Raw genomic sequence first — 18,720 nt, forward strand, 5'->3', positions numbered from 1 at the left:
GGTAATGATTGATTAATGAATTATTCCTTACAATGAAGCTCCTAAGGACCCTATATTGAAAATTAAAAAAAAAAAAAACCCAAACTACCTATGATGTAGAATACAGACAGGCTGGCTGGATTTGGGGGAGAAAGTTTTGGGTTGAGAAGCCTTTTCTCAGCTCCCCACATCATATTATATATGCAGGTGCCCTACCTCCAGAAGTGATATATTCATTTTGCCAATATAGAAAGCGCTCCGAAATTCCTACAAAGGCTAAGTGAACTGTGAAAAGTCATCAGGTGAATCCATGGGAGCCCTGGACATAAAGTGCTAAACTTCACCATGAAGATGCTACATTTTAACCTTGAAGACTTTCTTACATCTATCTGGGCTTCTGATTAGAAGGAGGGGTAGGATTGTGTAGGTGGGTGATTTCCAAGCAAAAAAAAAAAAAAAAAATCCTTATTAAAATATTGGCATGTAAATGCTGAAAACATTGATTCATGGAACTATTATGCCAGGAGAATCTAAAAGATTGAGACATTCAGCGTTATTTTAAGCAAAGTAATTAACTTCCAGTGCATAAACTTCCTTCTCCCAAAATCCACTGAAGGAGCAGATGCCCAAACATTCATGGCATTAGATTAAGAAAATGGTACTTGCCTTCCTTCCAACTACCAGGTGCTTCCAAGAATCCAAAGTCAATGAAGAGGAGAGCCTGTGTTTATTTGGTTTATACAGTTCTTATTGAGGATATATGAGAAAAATCATGTTTTAATACCTACTAGACAAAAACAATTTCACAGCAGACTCCCATTTCAGAGAGTAAAGAGGTCAAGGGATAGAAAGAGCCTTAAATGTTATCTAGTCCACCTAGGGCTATCAGTAATGTGGTACGTTGATATGCAGAGCAAAAATATTACAAAGAATAAACAAATACTGGAATTAAGAATAGCTCGTTTTTCTTTCTACATGCAATTTCGTATTTTTACTCAAATACTTGGAAAATGTTTTACAAAATAAAGCAACAATTAGAAAAATATGGAATGCTCCTGTATTAGAGGAAAACGTTCCTTAAAAAAATCTAAACGTAATTTGCTAGTAATGCATGTGACACAAATGAATGAAGTCCATTCATTTGCATAAGGACGCTGTAAGAGGATTAAAAAATTCCAAGAGGAAATGTATGAAGCTTTGGTAGTAGGAATGAGAAAACTTTAATTCAACTCGATTCACAAACATATTTTTGTCATGAGAGTACAATAATAGAGAACAGAGTTTCTACCTCCTAGAACCTAGTGGATTCTGTCTGGGAAACTGTGTGTTCACATTATTAAATAAAGTGTACCCTGTTTCTGACTTGTGTGTTCTCCAAACAGCAATTTGGCAGGCCGTGCCTTTGCAAGGGAAGTGGAAAAATATTTCACTCTTTTGACACTGATTTAAAAAACAGTCATTTGTTAATAAAGTGCACTGCAACTAAAAGAATGAAACTTAAATTTTGAAAGCAAAAGACAAAGGTGGTAAAGAGTAAACAAGGAGTGTAAAGAAAAAGAAAAATAAAAAGAAGAGAAGGCAGGCAGGCAGGTGAGGACTAAGCAATGACAAGTAGCCAAGGCCCTGAGGGGCCAGGGTAGACACTACACCCTCCTTGCTGGCCACAGCCAGGCGAACGCTGGAGGACCTCAGCTCAAGTGTGCTGCACCCAGACTCCTCTGTGAGAGTCTGGTCCTCTATGGGAGGGGAGGGCAGGGAGACAGCTAGAGACAGAGAAGAAGCAGACAAGAGAAAGAGGAGAAATAAGACACATTGCCCTTCTGGATCTCTACTGCTTTTATATAAATTGAAATAAAATGAGAAGTGTAATGGAGTGTTAAGAGTGATGTTTCAAATGAGAAGATTACTAAGGTAAAGGATTGCTTGTATGAATGAAAGAAATCAAAATCTGGTCTAGATAAAATATGAAATTAAATAGCAAAGAATAAAACGACCAAGATTTAAGAATACTCGGTCATAAAACAAATTTGTTGGTTCTAATTACTTAAATTGTGAATGATTAACTTGAAATTAGCACCCTGGTGAGGATGTAAGCTAATTTTGTAAAATCCATTATCATACACAGTACATAATTATTTTGAAAACGTTCACAATATAGAGATTTGTTTCTTGGAGGTGATGATAGTTGGCAATTTAGATCTAACAAGAAAATTAAAATTTTGTAAGGTATGTTTAAATCATTCCTTGAACCAGGCTCAGAGACACAAAGATGTATAGCTTATTTTAATGTTTTATACATGCTCTAAAATATTTTACATCAACAAACTATTGATATATATGTGTGTGTGTGTGTGTGTGTGTGTGTATCATTTTCAATTCTTCTCCAAATAAATTTCTATTTGAGAAATAGCTCCCTTTAGAACAAGTAACTACTGACAAGTAATTAATGACTTTTGGAAATATGTTAAATATAACATATTGAAAAATCTATAAAAACAAAAAATAATAGATGCTGGCAATGTTGCGGAGAAAAAGGGGTGCTTATACACTGTTGGTGGGAGTGTAAATTAGTTCAGCCATTGTGAAAGACAGTGTGACGATTTCTTAAAGATATAAACTACCCTTCAATCCAGCAATCCCATTACTGGTTATAAACCCAAAGGAATATAAATTGTTCTATTATAAAGACACATGCACGTGTATGTTCACTGAAACACTAGTCACAATAGCAAAGACATGGCACCAATCTAAATGCCCATCAATTACAGGCTGGATAAAGAAAAGTTGGTACATATACATCATAGGATACTATGCAGCCATAAAAAAGAATGAGATCATATCCTTCGCAGGGACATGGATAGAGGTGGAGCCCATTATCTTTAGCAAACTAATGCAGGAACAGAAAACAAAATACCATGTGTTCTCACTTATATGTGGGAGCTAAATGATTAGAACACATGGACACAAAGAGGGGAACAACACAGCCCATCAGAGGGTGGAGGGTGGGAAAAGAGAGAGGATCAGAAAAAATAACTAATGGGTACTAGGCTTAATACTTGGGTGATGAAATAATCTGTACAACAAACTCCCTTGACACAAGTTTACCTATGTAACAAATCTGCACATGTACCCCTGAACTTAAAAGTTAAAAAATATGTTTGGGGAGTTTAATTTTTAAAAAGCAGGCTGGTGAACAGAATTTTCCTAATTCAAAAACTGCTCTCTTATTTGGAAGATGTATACATAGCATCAAGGCCATGATCTAATATTTATTCTTGTTTCCATTGGTGCTGCCCCAAATAGAAGTCCAGCCCTATGCCTATGCCTATGCCTATGCCTGTGCTGTTCTTAGACCAGGAAAAGCAACTGGACAACTGGGGATTTTTTCAAAGTAACTATGTTTTGGACTTGGGTCTTTAATGATTGAATCCATCTCATATTTATTTCTGTATTTCCATCCCTAGCAGAGTGTCTGAATCATAGTTTTTAATTGTAGAAATACCATAGAAAAGACTTAAATCCAAATTCTAGCTCTACCAATTATGAGTCAGAAAATAGTGGGCAACTTACTTATTTCTGAGCTTTAGTTTCTTCATCTGTAAAATGGAGATAAAAATACCTACTTGTTACAGTTGTCAGGATGATTAAATTAGGTTGCAAGTACGGCACTTGAATCATAACAGAATTCAATAAGTGAGAGGTGTTTATCATAGTCTCATAAGGTTGGCGGAAACTCAATAGCCCACAGTGGCTTATTGTTCTACCCACGTCTTGAGCCTAGTGGAGCTAGTCCATCCCAGCAACAGCCTCCTGGCATCTCATTTCTACTTGGAGAGTTTAAATTAGGTGCTGCATGTCTTTTGGATGATTAAAGATATTTCCAGGCAAGATGTTGACTCAAGGGCTTTAGAAGAACTGTAGCTCTGGTTCTTGCCAAAAATGTTTAGTTCCACATAAATGAACTAGGCTGGTCAGGATGACTTCCTTGAGGGCTTTTGAGACCTATGCTTAACTAACTCAACATTTTAAGAATAACTGTAGAGTTTTCTAAGGCTGTGTTGATACTGATTAGTTGAATTGGTCACACAGAACTGCTGGATAGAAAATTAGGTCAAACTTGGAGCAGCTAGCCAGGGCTTTGTTAAGATTTAAGACAATCTTAGGTGTGTATAGCTAAGGATATCAGTGAATGAACTGAGGTCATTGAGATGATGCTTGAGAAATGGGTCACGTTTAGGTCTCTTCAAGCCAGCATTTGATCATGCCCTAAAAAACCATTATGAGGCAAAATTTGTTGGATAAGTTGGCCATATGACCTCAGTATGAGTGTGTATGTGTTCATGTCAATCCACAAATGATGGTCTCCTAGTCATGTGGGAAAACCAAAACAAGAGGCACTTTTTTCAATATTTTTTCCATAAGACTTTCAGCCATTTTCTATTTTTTTTCAAGGAATTCAAAAGCACTGTGATTTATCTAGCATAGTTAGAAATGACTGTAAGAAAACAGGATAGTGAGAAATCTCAGTTTAGGCCTTTTATTCCAGGACATTATCTTTCCCTGAATTTCTGGGTTGAACCAATTGGTTATCCAAATGCTTCTAAACACTGCTGACTAGCTAACCTCTCTATTGGTGCTTACCAATTTATATGAAAATTATGTGTTTATTTGCATGTCATTCCCATTAGATGAAAGGCTCATCAAAAGCAAAAAAAAAAAATCACTTATTTTTGTATCAGTTAGCAATTGTGTGTTTAGCAATGTATCTGGCACCTAGTAGGTATTACAATTCATTGAATCAGTGGTTGATTGTTCGTTTAGCAGAAACACATGGGATCTCTTATATAGCAAGATTCTGTTGCATTCTTAAAGTGTATTTCAACATATACAGTTTTTAGAAACTCATATCTTTAATAAAATAAAGTTTAAAATTTATATCTATATAAATTATTGAAATACATAATCAGGTTTTCTGGCAAGGCAGAGCAATGATTATGAATTATAAATCTGAGCGGTTGAGAGTTAACTGCTGTCTTATTCCCTGGATTGTTCACATTCATGGAAGGTATTCAACTCATCTGATTCAATAGGAGAAAAGAAATATTTATAGTACAACTTCCTCTCGATTGCAAATGAGTTCTAGTTACGTATGTGTCAGATTTTCCCCAAACAGTGAAAGAACTTGTGGTTTTTTTTTTTTTCTTAGTAGATGAAAGTATTTTCATCAGCACTCAACTTCTGAGCTTCCTTTTCTGAGATCAGATATTGTAAAAGACAGTAACAGAGATATAAATAATTATTAACCACTAAACTTGAAGTCTTATACTCATTTAAAAAACTATATTGAAGCTATTAAAGTTGACTCATACAAAAGAGAGACAACTCTCTTTTTTTTATTCAAATAAACATGATTTTAAAAGAATGACGGCTGATGTCATGATAAGAAATATGGTCTTTCACATTTGTAGTGTGTCCTCCATTCATCTTGCGTATATCAGGAAATGGTAATGTAATTTCTTTGTGGGCAAAGATGAAAAAAAAAAATCCTTGTCTGTAAAACTTTCTTATAACAATGACGACAACAATCACAACCACCGTGACACCAAGAAGCTATTATAACAAGATGCTAGAACGTAGATGAGATTATCTTGCAATTAGCCGTATCTGTCTGACACATTTCTTTCTTTGTAAGAGAAATTGTGCAGACCAGTTTATTCTGTCTCAAAGATTTTCATAAAAGAAAAAGGAAAACTGCAATTTTTGCCACAAAAAGACAGGTGGCGTAAGCATGCAACATTTATTTTTTTTATTTTTTATTTTTTATTTTTTTTTAATATACAGTGATTCTTTTCTCTTGGTTCTTTGAAAAAGCTCGCTTGTGCTCCGGTTTGTGGCTGAGCCCGGTGACGTCAGTGTGGCAGTGCGGAGTCAGGCACAGCGGCTCCCTATAAGCAGAGGAGCTGTCCGTGTGCTGAAACGGTCCGAGAAGCTCGCCCTGAGAACCGGGAGGAACATGCTGTGGACCTCCTTTGCCATCTAAAAAAAAGAGGTAAGGCTGCTTTTCTCTTTGATTTATTGGAAAGTTCTAATTGAATGCTTTTCCCTTAATTCCTAGCTGAGAAGAAAAAGACTGTTTGGCAAGCTTATGTCGATAGGATAACTGAATAGCAACCTGCTGCTCATCAGCCAATGTAAGGACAGTACATATGTGTGTATACATGATCGGGTCTGTGCTTTATACTACTTGATGTTGGATATTTACCAACCAGAATGTTATTTAGGTAGTCATAGAAAGAAAAGTGAAAAAGTTAAGGATTTTGGTGTCAATACTCATATTAATGTAAAGTTAACCAAGCCCAGTATCTTGTTTCTTTCCAAAATTTGTTATTTCTGCCATTAAGAACCAGATACGAATCCAGGGGTATAATTTACATGCTTAATATTTTTAACAGTAGGTTTCCAATGATTCAGAGGCTGTTAAGCATGTTAGTCATAGAGGCAACCAATTTTGGAACTATTTTTTTCTTTCATATTTATCTTACCAGAGCTCTGAATTAACTAACCACATAAAATTCTTTTCTGAACTTGTATATTTGAAAGAGCTTACATTATTATCTCCTAATTTTAGTCCTAAGATATTAACTTAGGATTTTCCTGAACACTGGATTCTTCCTTTTTCCGGGGTAATGAATTACAGAGAAATGATAATTTTGAATACATGATGAAAACATTCATAACTTTGTAAATTGTTATTATTACTATACTATGATTTAAAGAGGATGTTCTATATGTTGCTAAAGATTTTGTTAGGGACAAGTATTTCTTTTTTCTGTATCCCAACTAGTTGAATTGCTGAAATTACATATCGTCACCTGCATGGGTCAATGCCCTAGTCTGATTTCAACAGAAAATCAGAGGGATTTTAATGATAGCTATCAGGGGAAAAACAATATTCTAAATGCATTTGGATTTCAGAAAATTCCATTTTAAATCAAACCCTATATAGAATAGGAGAGCTGTTGAAACATCTTTACTACTTGAAAGAGGTGCTACCTGGGGAAAAAAAATCTTTTGAGTCTCACTCATAGGCAATAACTATGTCATTCAAACTGAACCTGAATAGAAAGCAAAGGGTAGCACTTGTTAGGCTGTGGTTTAAACAACTGCAATGAGTATTCTGCTTCAATGCTACAGAAAAGCACAGTCCAAGATAAGGATTTTAAAGACAAGTATATAATCCATATGTTGAGACTATTTTAGAGTCATGGTTTCAAAGAAATAAGTTCAATAAGGTTTTTAAGATTGTTGTTTCAAATGCCAATGTTGAAAGTTGATTACCAAAGTTGAGTTAATCCTAAAATAATATGAATGAGAGTGCATAATGTACTTTGACTTGAACCTCATTATTTTATGAATAAAATTACTTATAGTAAACATCTATTTATATATAGTAAATATTTTGGAAATATCATTTCAAATGTCTTTAGAGATTTTTCTTTGAATAAATTAAGTAATCTGGTAAATGTGAATCATTTAAATAAATATATATGTATGCTAAAATGTTTTCATAACTAAGCCATTATTGGTCTCTAAAAACTGAAAACAAAATCGTCAATATGATCTTGTGAACAATGGTATTTTCTACTATTGATATCTAAGCTAACAAAATTGTATACATAAAACTTAGCTTATCTATCACAAAACCATGATCTTGTAAAGATATGAACAAACTTGTTAGCTTCTTTTACATTCATTTTGTTTACAACAAAATAGCAAATATTAAAATGGTTTTTTCAATGCTAGCAATATTAAATGTAAACATATAAAAACTAGCCCTCTTGCTAAATCCTATGTGAGATTTTAAGGCATTGGAGAAAAAAATGAATGAAGATCTTTAAGTAGGAAGAATTCAACACGTCATCTGTGTTTATTTGAATTGGGATTTACATAGTGGTTATTTTAAGATTTTCTAAACAGTATAAGTGATTTAAGACTTCACAGGTCCATACCAAAATAGACACAGACATAAGACAAACTGAATCTGAACACTCACAAGTTCAGAAATAGACTAGCTAAAAAAACTTATGTTCTCTCTGTAGCATCTGTTATTATTTACTATACACTCTTGAGGCCTGATGAAAAGTATAACCACAATTGCATTTTGCAAGACAGCCATAATAAAATTATTAGAAGAAATATGGAGCACAGAGATTTTAAAACATTTTATTGGTTTAGCATGTTTACACAAAAAGAACCTTCACTGGTTTAGTCCACTAGCTGGAATCTGAGAAGTTCTGGAGGTTATTTATAAATACTGGATTTGGTATCAGATTGAGAACAAGTTATTTCTGAAAAATATATGTGGACAGAACTCCCCACAAGGTGATTCAGTATGACTGACATGTAACAGTATCACTTTGTCGTATATGGTCATGTAACTGCTGCTGTGTTTTAATAACAACATTAGAAGAACATTTCAGGAAATAAACCACATTTTTTAAAACAACCTTAAGGACATGATTTGTGGGTGTGTATGTGTACATGGATGTTTTAAATTAAGCCAACAAATTATTTTGCCGATGACTTCAATATATAAAATAGCTAAAATATCTTGGGAAGTATTTGTTACTTTATTACAAAGAAACAAGGTGTATTAAACATCAAACTACATGTTCTGTAGATGAAAAAATAAAATTTCAGAAATCTCATATCAGTGTTTTTGTTGTTCTTTTAACTAAGAGAATGCTATGCAAGTTTGAGGTAAATGAGTAATAATTTTGCTAAAGATTCCTGTGGTTTGCTTGTGGAGATCATATAGAAAATATTCATGATTTTTTAAAAAGAGTTATCCTAAGTTTAATGTGAAATAATATCTACTCTGTTTTATCCTCCCTCAATGATCAATTATTTCTTTTGCTAAAGTGTCTTCTATTATGTTTTATTTGTGTTAACTCATATTTTCTTTGTTTTAAGGAACTCTTTCAAACATGGCTGAAGCAAAGACCCACTGGCTTGGAGCAGCTCTGTCTCTTATCCCTTTAATTTTCCTCATTTGTGGGGCTGAAGCAGCTTCATTTCAGAGAAACCAGCTGCTTCAGAAAGAACCAGACCTCAGGTTGGAAAATGTCCAAAAGTTTCCCAGTCCTGAAATGATCAGGGCTTTGGAGTACATAGAAAAGCTCCGGCAACAGGCTCACAAGGAAGAAAGCAGCCCAGACTATAATCCCTACCAAGGTATCACAGTCCCCCTTCAGCAAAAAGAAAATGGTGATGAAAGTCACTTGCCTGAAAGTTTGAGGGATTCACTGAGTGAAGACGACTGGATGAGAATAATACTTGAAGCTTTGAGACAGGCTGAAAATGAGCCCCAGTCTGCACCAAAAGAAAATAAGCCCTATGTCTTGAATTCAGAAAAGAGCTTTCCAGTGGACGTGACTGATGATTATGAGACACAGCAGTGGCCAGAAAGAAAGCTCAAGCACATGCAATTCCCTCCTATGTATGAAGAGAATTCCAGGGATAACCCCTTTAAACGCACAAATGAAATCGTGGAGGAACAATATACTCCTCAAAGTCTTGCTACATTGGAATCTGTCTTCCAAGAGCTGGGGAAACTGACAGGACCAAACAACCAGAAACGTGAGAGGATTGATGAGGAGCAAAAACTTTATACGGATGATGAAGATGATATCTACAAGGCTAATAACATTGCCTATGAAGATGTGGTTGGGGGAGAAGATTGGAACCCAGCAGAGGAGAAAATAGAGAGTCAAACCCAGGAAGAGGTGAGAGACAGCAAAGAGAATGTAGAAAAAAATGAACAAATCAATGATGAGATGAAACGCTCAGGGCAGCTTGGCCTCCAGGAAGATCTCCGGAAAGAAAGTAAAGACCAACTCTCAGATGACGTCTCCAAAGTAATTGCCTATTTGAAAAGGTTAGTAAATGCTGCAGGAAGTGGGGGGAGGTTACAGAATGGGCAAAATGGGGAAAAGGCCGCCAGGCTTTTTGAGAAACCTCTTGATTCTCAGTCTATTTATCAGCTGATTGAAATCTCAAGGAATTTACAGATACCCCCGGAAGACTTAATTGAGATGCTTAAAACTGGAGAGAAGCCGAATGGATCTGTGGAACCGGAGCGGGAGCTTGACCTTCCTGTTGACGTAGACGACGTCTCAGAGGCTGACTTAGACCATCCAGACATGTACCAAAATAAGATGCTCTCCAAGAGTGGCTACCGTAAAATGCCTGGTAATGCTGGGACTGAGGCCCTACCAGATGGGCTCAGTGTTGAGGATATTTTAAATCTTTTAGGGATGGAGAGTGCAGCAAATCAGAAACCTTCGTATTTTCCCAATCCATATAATGGAGAGAAAGTTCTGCCAAGGCTCCCCTATGGTCCTGGAATAGCTAGATCGAACCAGCTTCCCAAAGCTGCCTGGATGCCGTATGTTGAAAACAGACAGATGGCATATGAAAACCTGAATGACAAGGATCAAGAATTAGGTGAGTACTTGGCCAGGATGCTAGTTAAATACCCTGAGATCATTAATTCAAACCAAGTGAAGCGAGTTCCTAGTCAAGGCTCATCTGAAGATGACCTACAGGAGGAGGAACAAATTGAGCAGGCCATCAAAGAGCATTTGAATCAAGGCAGCTCTCAGGAGACTGACAAGCTGGCCCTGGTGAGCAAAAGGTTCCCAGTGGGGCCCCCGAAGAATGATGATACCCCAAACAGGCAGTACTTGGATGAAGATCTATTAATGAAAGTGCTGGAATACCTTAACCAAGAAAAGGCAGAAAAGGGAAGGGAGCATATTACTAAGAGAGCAATGGAAAATATGTAAGCGGCTTTCATTAATTACCCTACTTTCTCTCCTCCCATCCCAAGCAAACCCTAACATTTCTCTTTAGTGTGTTGACTTCTATCCTGTTAACACTGTAATATCTTTAAATGATGTACAGGCAGATGAATCCAGGTCACTGGGGAGTCTGCTTTGTTTCCTCTAAGCTGTTCTCTTGTGTATGGATATGTGTAAATGTTGTGACTCCTTGATAAAAAATTTATTATGTTCATTATTCAAGAAAGATATCTATGACTGTGTTTAATAGTGTATCTATTGGCTTTGGCATTGTTGATGCTCACATATGGTAAAGAGTGTCCTATAGTTCTATTGAAAGTTTTTAATATTTATTGAATTATTTTGTTACTGTCTGTAGTGTTTTGTGGAGTACTGGAGCAAAAAAATAATAAAGCATTATAAATATATAGTTTTATTTATAAGGCCTTTTCTATTCTGTGTTTTACTGTTGATTAATAAATGTTATTTCTGGACAACTTTGGACTCTTAATTCTGAAAAACCAGAGACAATGACTCTGGAGCAAGCGGTATGAAGCCAAAGGAGAAAATCATCTTCACCAGATAATTCAGGTAAGAAGTAATAGATTTTATACATGTGATCATACATCTGCTTGCAGAATGCCACATCCTCTCACAGCCCACTAGTTATGCTCGCTCATGGTTTTCCTCATATATATAATCTATAGAGTAATATAGAGTATACTCTTGATGTAGTAGGTATATTTTTTACTCTTGATTTATGTAAGTAAAAGAAATGTAAGTCTCCAATACCCATAACCAGCATCAAAACAAAAACAGAAAGAAAAAGAAAAGGCTGCATATATGCCAATCAAAAATGACTACAGATTTGAAAGCAATCTGTCTATTCCCAGGTCATGTTGGTTCCCAGAATACAAGGCTGTTGTCTCTCTTATGTGACTTGAGAGAGGCCAAAGGACCCCCAAACTGACCATTAGGTAAGCGAAGGAGCACAGTCACAGTGGGAACAGACCAGCCCCATCTCCTGCCCTAGTGGGCAAGGCAGTGCATGATTATTACAGCACACATCACTTTAGTGCAGTGTCAGCCACCTAACACATCAACAGGGAATCCACACAACATCAGCAAGAAAATGTATAGAGCAACGAAACAGTAATGGTCATAAACAAAGAAATAAACAATAGCTTTTATTTTTTGAGTGTGTACGGTGCTACAGGCTCTATACTAAACACTAAAAACTTTGCCTACAATTTGTTTAGTCTATAATTTTTCCCTCCCTTTTACAACAGGAAAAATAAAACTCAGAAAGATTAAATAACTTTCCCAAAGTGACTTAGTGTTATGAGTTGTCAAATCTGTATTCTCAACCACTTCACTACACTGCCTCTCTGGGAAGTGCCCTTTCAACTGAGGAATGGGACACTGGGGTTGAATCTTGAGAAGTGCCTGAGGTTTTAGTACAGGTCACTTCCAAAAAAGGACACGTGTGTGTATGTGTGCATGTGCTTCGTGTGTGTGTGTGTGTGTGTGTGTGTGTGTGTGTGTGTCCAGGGGGACCATCCCTGAACTATCAAAAGGCTGAACTGTCGTAAGGCAGTCCCCGGGCCTGGATGCTTTGGGGGAAAACAAGGAATGTAAGTTTCCGAATTTATAATTTTGCCCAGATTCTTTTCTGTCCAATGATCATGCAATTTTGTGGTATTCTAGAATCTGCAAGTGAGCAGGAACTTAAAGGCAATTTTCTCTATGGTGTTTCTAATATGTAGACCTTATTCTCAAATACTCTCAAGATAGGATTTTCTCCCTCACAATTCAGTATTATAAATTGGACACTATGGAGTGGCCATTCTGCAGAGGTAGCTTTCCCACAGGTTATTACAGTTCACTTTCTGCATACCCTTCTGAGATTGATGTTATTTGCAATTTTGGAAGCTCAGCTAGGTAAAATAAGTTGCTTCATTTGTACAGCTGGTTAGTGGTGAAGTGGACTTTAACCCACAACTAACCGTAACTCTCAGGTGTATGCTGTTCCATGTGGGTCTGATGCTTTATCATACATGGAGCTAGGTATGTGGGGAGGCTGGGACACACTGGGAGCTCCTTCCAGTGGAGACATCTAGGATACTCATGTGGCTTAAAGTGTAGAGAACACATTTATATGCCATGCTTTGCAGGTATCCACACACACCTTCCACCCATTGTATACTCTGTCCCATCATCTGTGTCATGCTATATAAATCATTCCTTGGACCCTAACTCAACTGTGTGAATATTTCCATGGTAGCCCTAAGCAGAAATAAGACCTCGGCACATGCATCTGTACCAAAAAGAAATTTGCCTTCTCTGTGATGTTTAAACATCTTGCTGAGAGGTCAGGCAAGGCTGACAGGACACAGCAGATAAGGCTTCTGTCTGGGATTTATACACAAACCAGGAGCATGCCAAACCCTGCACTCTGGACTACACCATGCTGCTTTGTTCTTAAAGCCTCAGTTAGGTCTGACATTCCAGGACTCTCTAATGGAGACAGCTTGGGCATCAGGATTGGCAGTTGAAAAGATGTTTTAATTTGAGACACATATTCTTCCCTGACCTCACTTACGCATCAGTCAGCAAGCACCTTTGCCTTTTTGCAGTACCACCATATCTTCAGCTATTGACTCATCAGACTTACTTTGGATCCAAAGGTGGTGGTTGTTGTTGCTGTTTTTTTAAAGCACTTTAGTATGTTATTCCCTAGCATAAGAAATTAAGCTCTAAGTACAATTCAAGGATGTAGATGACAAATTAGTTGCTATTAGAGCAACACTATCCCTGTCCCTCCCCAGAAGCCTCCTTTATTAGAAGTCAGGTGTAGCTCAGACCTCCAGCCAGACACCAACTTCAGGCTACTTGTGAGAAGAGGAGGAAACTGCATGTGCATTAAAACCGGCCCCCTTGCTGGAGTCCTTGTCTCCCTCAGTAGGAATCAGATAGAAGCCTGGTACTTTATGTTCTTGGCAAGACCCCACCTACTGATCCTTCCTTCCCCTCTTCACTCACAGCATATCCTCCCATACGCCTTGGGGACAATTAGGACTTAGGATTGTGTCCTTTATAACAAGACTTTTAAGTCACCCTCTTCCCTCACACTCAAACCTCCCTAAATTTTGTATATCACCTTCATGGACTGTGATGGTTAATACTGAGTGTCAACTTGATTGGACTGAAGGATGCAAAGTATTGATCCTGGGCGTGTCTGTGAGGGTGTTGCTAAAGGAGATTAACATTTGAGTCATTGGGCTGGGAAAGACAGACCCACCCTTAATCTGGGTGGGCACAATCTAATCAGCTGCCAGTGAGGCTAGAAAATAAAGCAGTCAGAAAAACGTGAAGACTGGACTGGCCTAGTCTCCCAACCTACGTCTTTTTCCTGTCCTGGATGCTTCCTGCCCTCGAACATCGGACTCCAAGTTGTTCAGTTTTGGGACTTGGACTGGCTCTCCTTGCTCCTCAGCTTGCAGACGGCCTATTGTGGGACCTTGTGATTGTGTGAGTTAATATTTATTAAATTCCTATATATATATGTATATATATATACACACACACGATATAGGGATTCTTATATATATATATAATATATAGGGATTTATTTTATATTGGAATATAGTATATATTAGAGGATACAGAGTGAGAGTCAAATATATATAATAATACATGATATATATTATATCATATATATCCTATTAGTCATCAGAGTATATATTATTATACTATATGTATCCTATTAGTTCTCAGAATTAGAAAACTGCAGTTAAAAGGGGATGCTGTGTGGGGCTTTAGGATAGGCTTTTAACTTAAATTAAGCCACATATTGAATTAGATACTCTTTAAAGCATGGCACCATTCTGATATTTCAGATATTTTGAAAATGCCGTGGTCCTAAGGTCCATATATCCTAATTAGTTCTGTCACTCTAGAGAACCCTGACTAATACATGGACCCAAATTTCTTCCCTTATTCTCTAACCTTCCTCAACATGCCCTTCGATACTCAAGTTTAGTCATAAGCATGACACCCTGCATCCTCAACCTCTTCTATGAATACTCTCTTCAACTTCTTGCTCTAAGGGAAGCCTACCTGTCCCCTAAGGTTGCTGCTTTCCCTGCAGTCCTCTTCCTTGTTCCTTCCTTCTGCTTAAGGTACAGTTTTTTCTCTCTTCCACAAAAATATCCAGTGCTGAATCTCTTGCCATCCACCATTACTACTGGCGGTCACAGTCATCTGCTGTCCCAGGTTACTTCATCTCATTCCTGAAAGATAGTAACGACTACTCACTGTTGCTTTTTCTAGCACTGCTTCTGTCTTAATGTTTGTTGATTTCAATATGCCGAAGATGATTTTTCCAGCCCAGGCTCTGTTTTCTATCAGCTCTTCACTTACATGGTTATGCCTCTGCTCTTTTCCTTACCGATAACTGCAACCTGTACTAAATGTCAATTCCAAACATTTCACTCTAACAATCACTGTCTTTATTGCCAGGGTGCTTCCTCTGGTACTTGAGTTCTAATAATCCCTCCACCCCAAAAACTGAATCCAGGCATCCTGCCATATTTTCACTCTCTGTGATCCCTTTTATTTTTCCTACCCACTTTGTCAAGCATCAATTTAATGGTGAGTCATTATAATCACTACCTTGTAAACATTTTAACTCTCTTCTGTCTCTCATGTTCAATTGCATTCTCTTTGCTAAACAACTACTGTAGTTAAGTTCAATTCTCCACCCCATCTTACCTTCTCTCCTACAACTGAGCATAGCAGAAGCAAGACACAACAACACTGACTGATTTCACTTTAAATTCATGCTCACTGCCCTCAAGTGGACCATAATGCTGATCTGTAATCCTCACACACCCCTAATCTATTCAGTTTCTCACTCTTTAGGCAATAATATCACACTTTTCCTGCTGTCTGAAAATGTTCATCACTGTCTGCACAATCCATGCTTTCACATAGTTACCTGGCTTCATGTTTCACTAAAAAAAATAAAGCAACCCCAAGGAGGAGATGTACAGATGCCCATCTCCACATTGAGCCACCTACAGTGCACTCTTTGCTTTCCTGTTTCCTTTTTTGGGGGAAGGGAAGTGACTGGTCTGTGCTCCTGTCTTATTAGCCTCTGTCCTCTCGCTAACGTTAGAACCTTGTTTCAGTAATTTTCCTCCTTTTTGTTGAATCAACTCTCCCCTCTCTATTGAATCATCCCTATGAGCCTTCAAATAGGCTGCTTTCTTTCATCTGCAAAACCAGCCAAACAAGCAAACTCTCTCCTGATCCCACGTTGTCCTACATCTACTGCCCCATGTCTCTTCCTCTTACAGAAAAATTCCTGTAAACGGTTGTGTGTCCTTATCCAAATTCTCCCTTCCCATTCTCAAATTCCTTCAGTAAGGGTTTTGCCCTCACCTCTTCATAGAAATGGCTCTTGTTAAGGTAAAGAGTGACCACCATATTGCCAAATCTGACGGCCAATTCCAAATTCTCATCTTATTTGGCTTAGCAGCATTAGACAATATCATCACCTTTTTACCTTTGAACACTTTCTGCGCCTGGTGTCCAGGCCACTGAACATGCCTGGTTCTCTCCATACCTCAATGGCTACTCTTTTAGTTTCCTTTGCTGTTCATCTTTATCTCCCTGGTTGCCAAACATTGGAGACCAGAGCCCAGACCTTGGAACTCTCCTCTTTTCTATCCACACTTATTCCACAGGTGTTCCAGTTCAAGCCTCATGGCTTTTACCACCAACTATTGGCCAACAATGTCCACTATGTGTAGTTTATAATGTTTCAATTAACTCCAAACTCATACATTCAACTGTCTAGATGACAACCTCACCTGGATGTCCAATAGGTGTCTCAAATGTCATATAGCCATAGAGGAATTCCTGATTTCCCATTTTTTTGGCAAAATTTCAGCTCCTCTCACAGACTTTTCTCTCTCAGTTGTTCAGAACAAAACCCATATTTTCTTACTCATTTCATCGCAACATTGCTTTTCATCTTATAATACATTCATGACCTGGCATCAAATTTTGTTGTCTCTTTCTAAAATACATTCACATTTCATTTTCTCACCACCTCCACTGTTGCCAAATGCAATAAACCATAATCATCACTCACTTGGGTTATTGGAATATATTCCTTTTGGTTTTCCTGCTTCCACTCTTACCTTTCCTATATGTTAAACACAGCAACTAGCGCGCTCCTATTGTAACGTAGATTAGAGGATACAGAGAGAGAGTGAAAGTTATTGCCATGCTCTACAATGTTCTACATGACCTAGCTCTGAACTCCTTTCCTGGTACTTTTTTCATTATACCCTCCCTAGGTGCATTGACCTCCTCACTGTACTTGAAAGTGGCAAGCATATTCCCACCTCAAGACTTCCGCATTTTCTGTTTCCTCTTTCAAAAATCCTATCTCCCCAAACAGCTGCATGATTTTCTCCCTTACTTCTTTCAAGTCTTAGTTGAAATATTGACTTCTTGGTCAACTTCAATTCCTACACACCTTTCCTATTTCCTTTTCTTGCTTAATTTTTTTCCCAGCATTTATTACATCCAACATTCTCAACTTACAATTATATCTAAGTTATTGCCTACTTCTTTATCACTAGAATGTAATCTTCTGGGGGTAGTTATTGTTTATTTTATTTATTGTTGCATCTCTACCTCTCTAGATCAGTAACCAAAACACAGAAAGTGCATAGGAAACAGTTATTGACCAAATGAATGAATGGGAGATGAAGGAATGAAGACAAAAAAAGGAGGGAAAATAGTGTGTTTTTCTGTTCTTGCATTGCTATAAAGAAATACCTGAGATTGGGTAATTTATAAAGAAGACAGATTTAATTGGCTCATGATTCTGTAGGCTGTACAGGAAGCATGGCCCCAGCATCTGCTCTTGGCGAGGGCATCAGGAAGATTACAATCATGGCGGAAAGCAAAGGGGGAGCTATTGTGTCACAAGCTGAGTGTTGTGCAAAATGGGGAAGGAGGTGCCACACCCTTAAACCAGATCTCACGTGAACTCAGAGCGAGAAGTTCACTCATTATTGCAAGGACAGCACCAAGCCATCCATAAGGAATCTATCCCCACGACGCAAGCATTTCCCACCAGGCCCCCCTCCAACATTGGGAATCACATTTCAACATGAGATTTGAAGGGGACAAGCATCCAGACAATATCAATAGGAAGAATAGAGATTAACTTTGAATCTAGAAGAACGAAACAAAGTAAATCCTTATTAAAAGAATAAACTTCATAAGTATACAATTTTATTATATAAATTATTATATTTTTGTCAGTTATATCAAGTAACAATTTTATTACAGTACATCAATATAGACTTGATGATATTTATTTTGACAGAATGAAATTAATGGGGGAAATAAAATTCTTGATCCAGATTTCAGTATCTTTCTTTGCCAAGTCTTTCAGCCTTGCCCCAAAGAAATGTAACAGCAGGATTAGAGCTCAATTACCTCTCTAACCTAGCAGGAAGAGGGTAGGTAGGAGCTGTAAGCTAGTGAAAACAATAGGGCCCAGCTATTTTTTTCAATTTAACTTATGCATTATCAGAAGGACCCAAATCATGATTAGGCAATCCTCTAAGATGCCGTAGTTTTCTTGAATTACAAAATTACAGTGATTTTGGTATTTTTATCAATATAGGTGAGAATTATAGTTATTTTGACCTATAGAAGAAAAAGATTACGGTTATTATAATGCTATGGAAATAAGTCACATGCTGATAAAGATTATGCCAGCCTGAATATGTAACTACTGTCGCTGGCTAATGCTATTTATGCTTCGACTATTATTCCTCACAGTTGGAAGGCTGAGAAGCCCCGTGGGCTT

The 18,720-nt window shown here is 37.4% G+C and overlaps 1 protein-coding gene across 1 annotated transcript; it reads left to right on the top strand.

The window, feature by feature from the left end:
• The first annotated feature begins 8,952 nt into the window (after window positions 1–8,952).
• SCG2 (secretogranin II) lies at window positions 8,953–11,317 on the top strand. Its single transcript, XM_012446341.2, has one exon. The coding sequence runs from the start codon at window positions 8,967–8,969 to the stop codon at window positions 10,824–10,826; it is 1,860 nt and encodes a 619-aa protein (XP_012301764.2). The 5' UTR covers window positions 8,953–8,966; the 3' UTR covers window positions 10,827–11,317.
• The last annotated feature ends 7,403 nt before the right edge of the window (window positions 11,318–18,720 follow it).

This window comes from Aotus nancymaae, unplaced genomic scaffold (genome assembly GCF_030222135.1).
Source record: "Aotus nancymaae isolate 86718 unplaced genomic scaffold, 86718_ANA_hifiasm-v0.15.2.pri h1tg000008l, whole genome shotgun sequence".
Lineage (NCBI taxonomy): Eukaryota > Metazoa > Chordata > Mammalia > Primates > Aotidae > Aotus > Aotus nancymaae.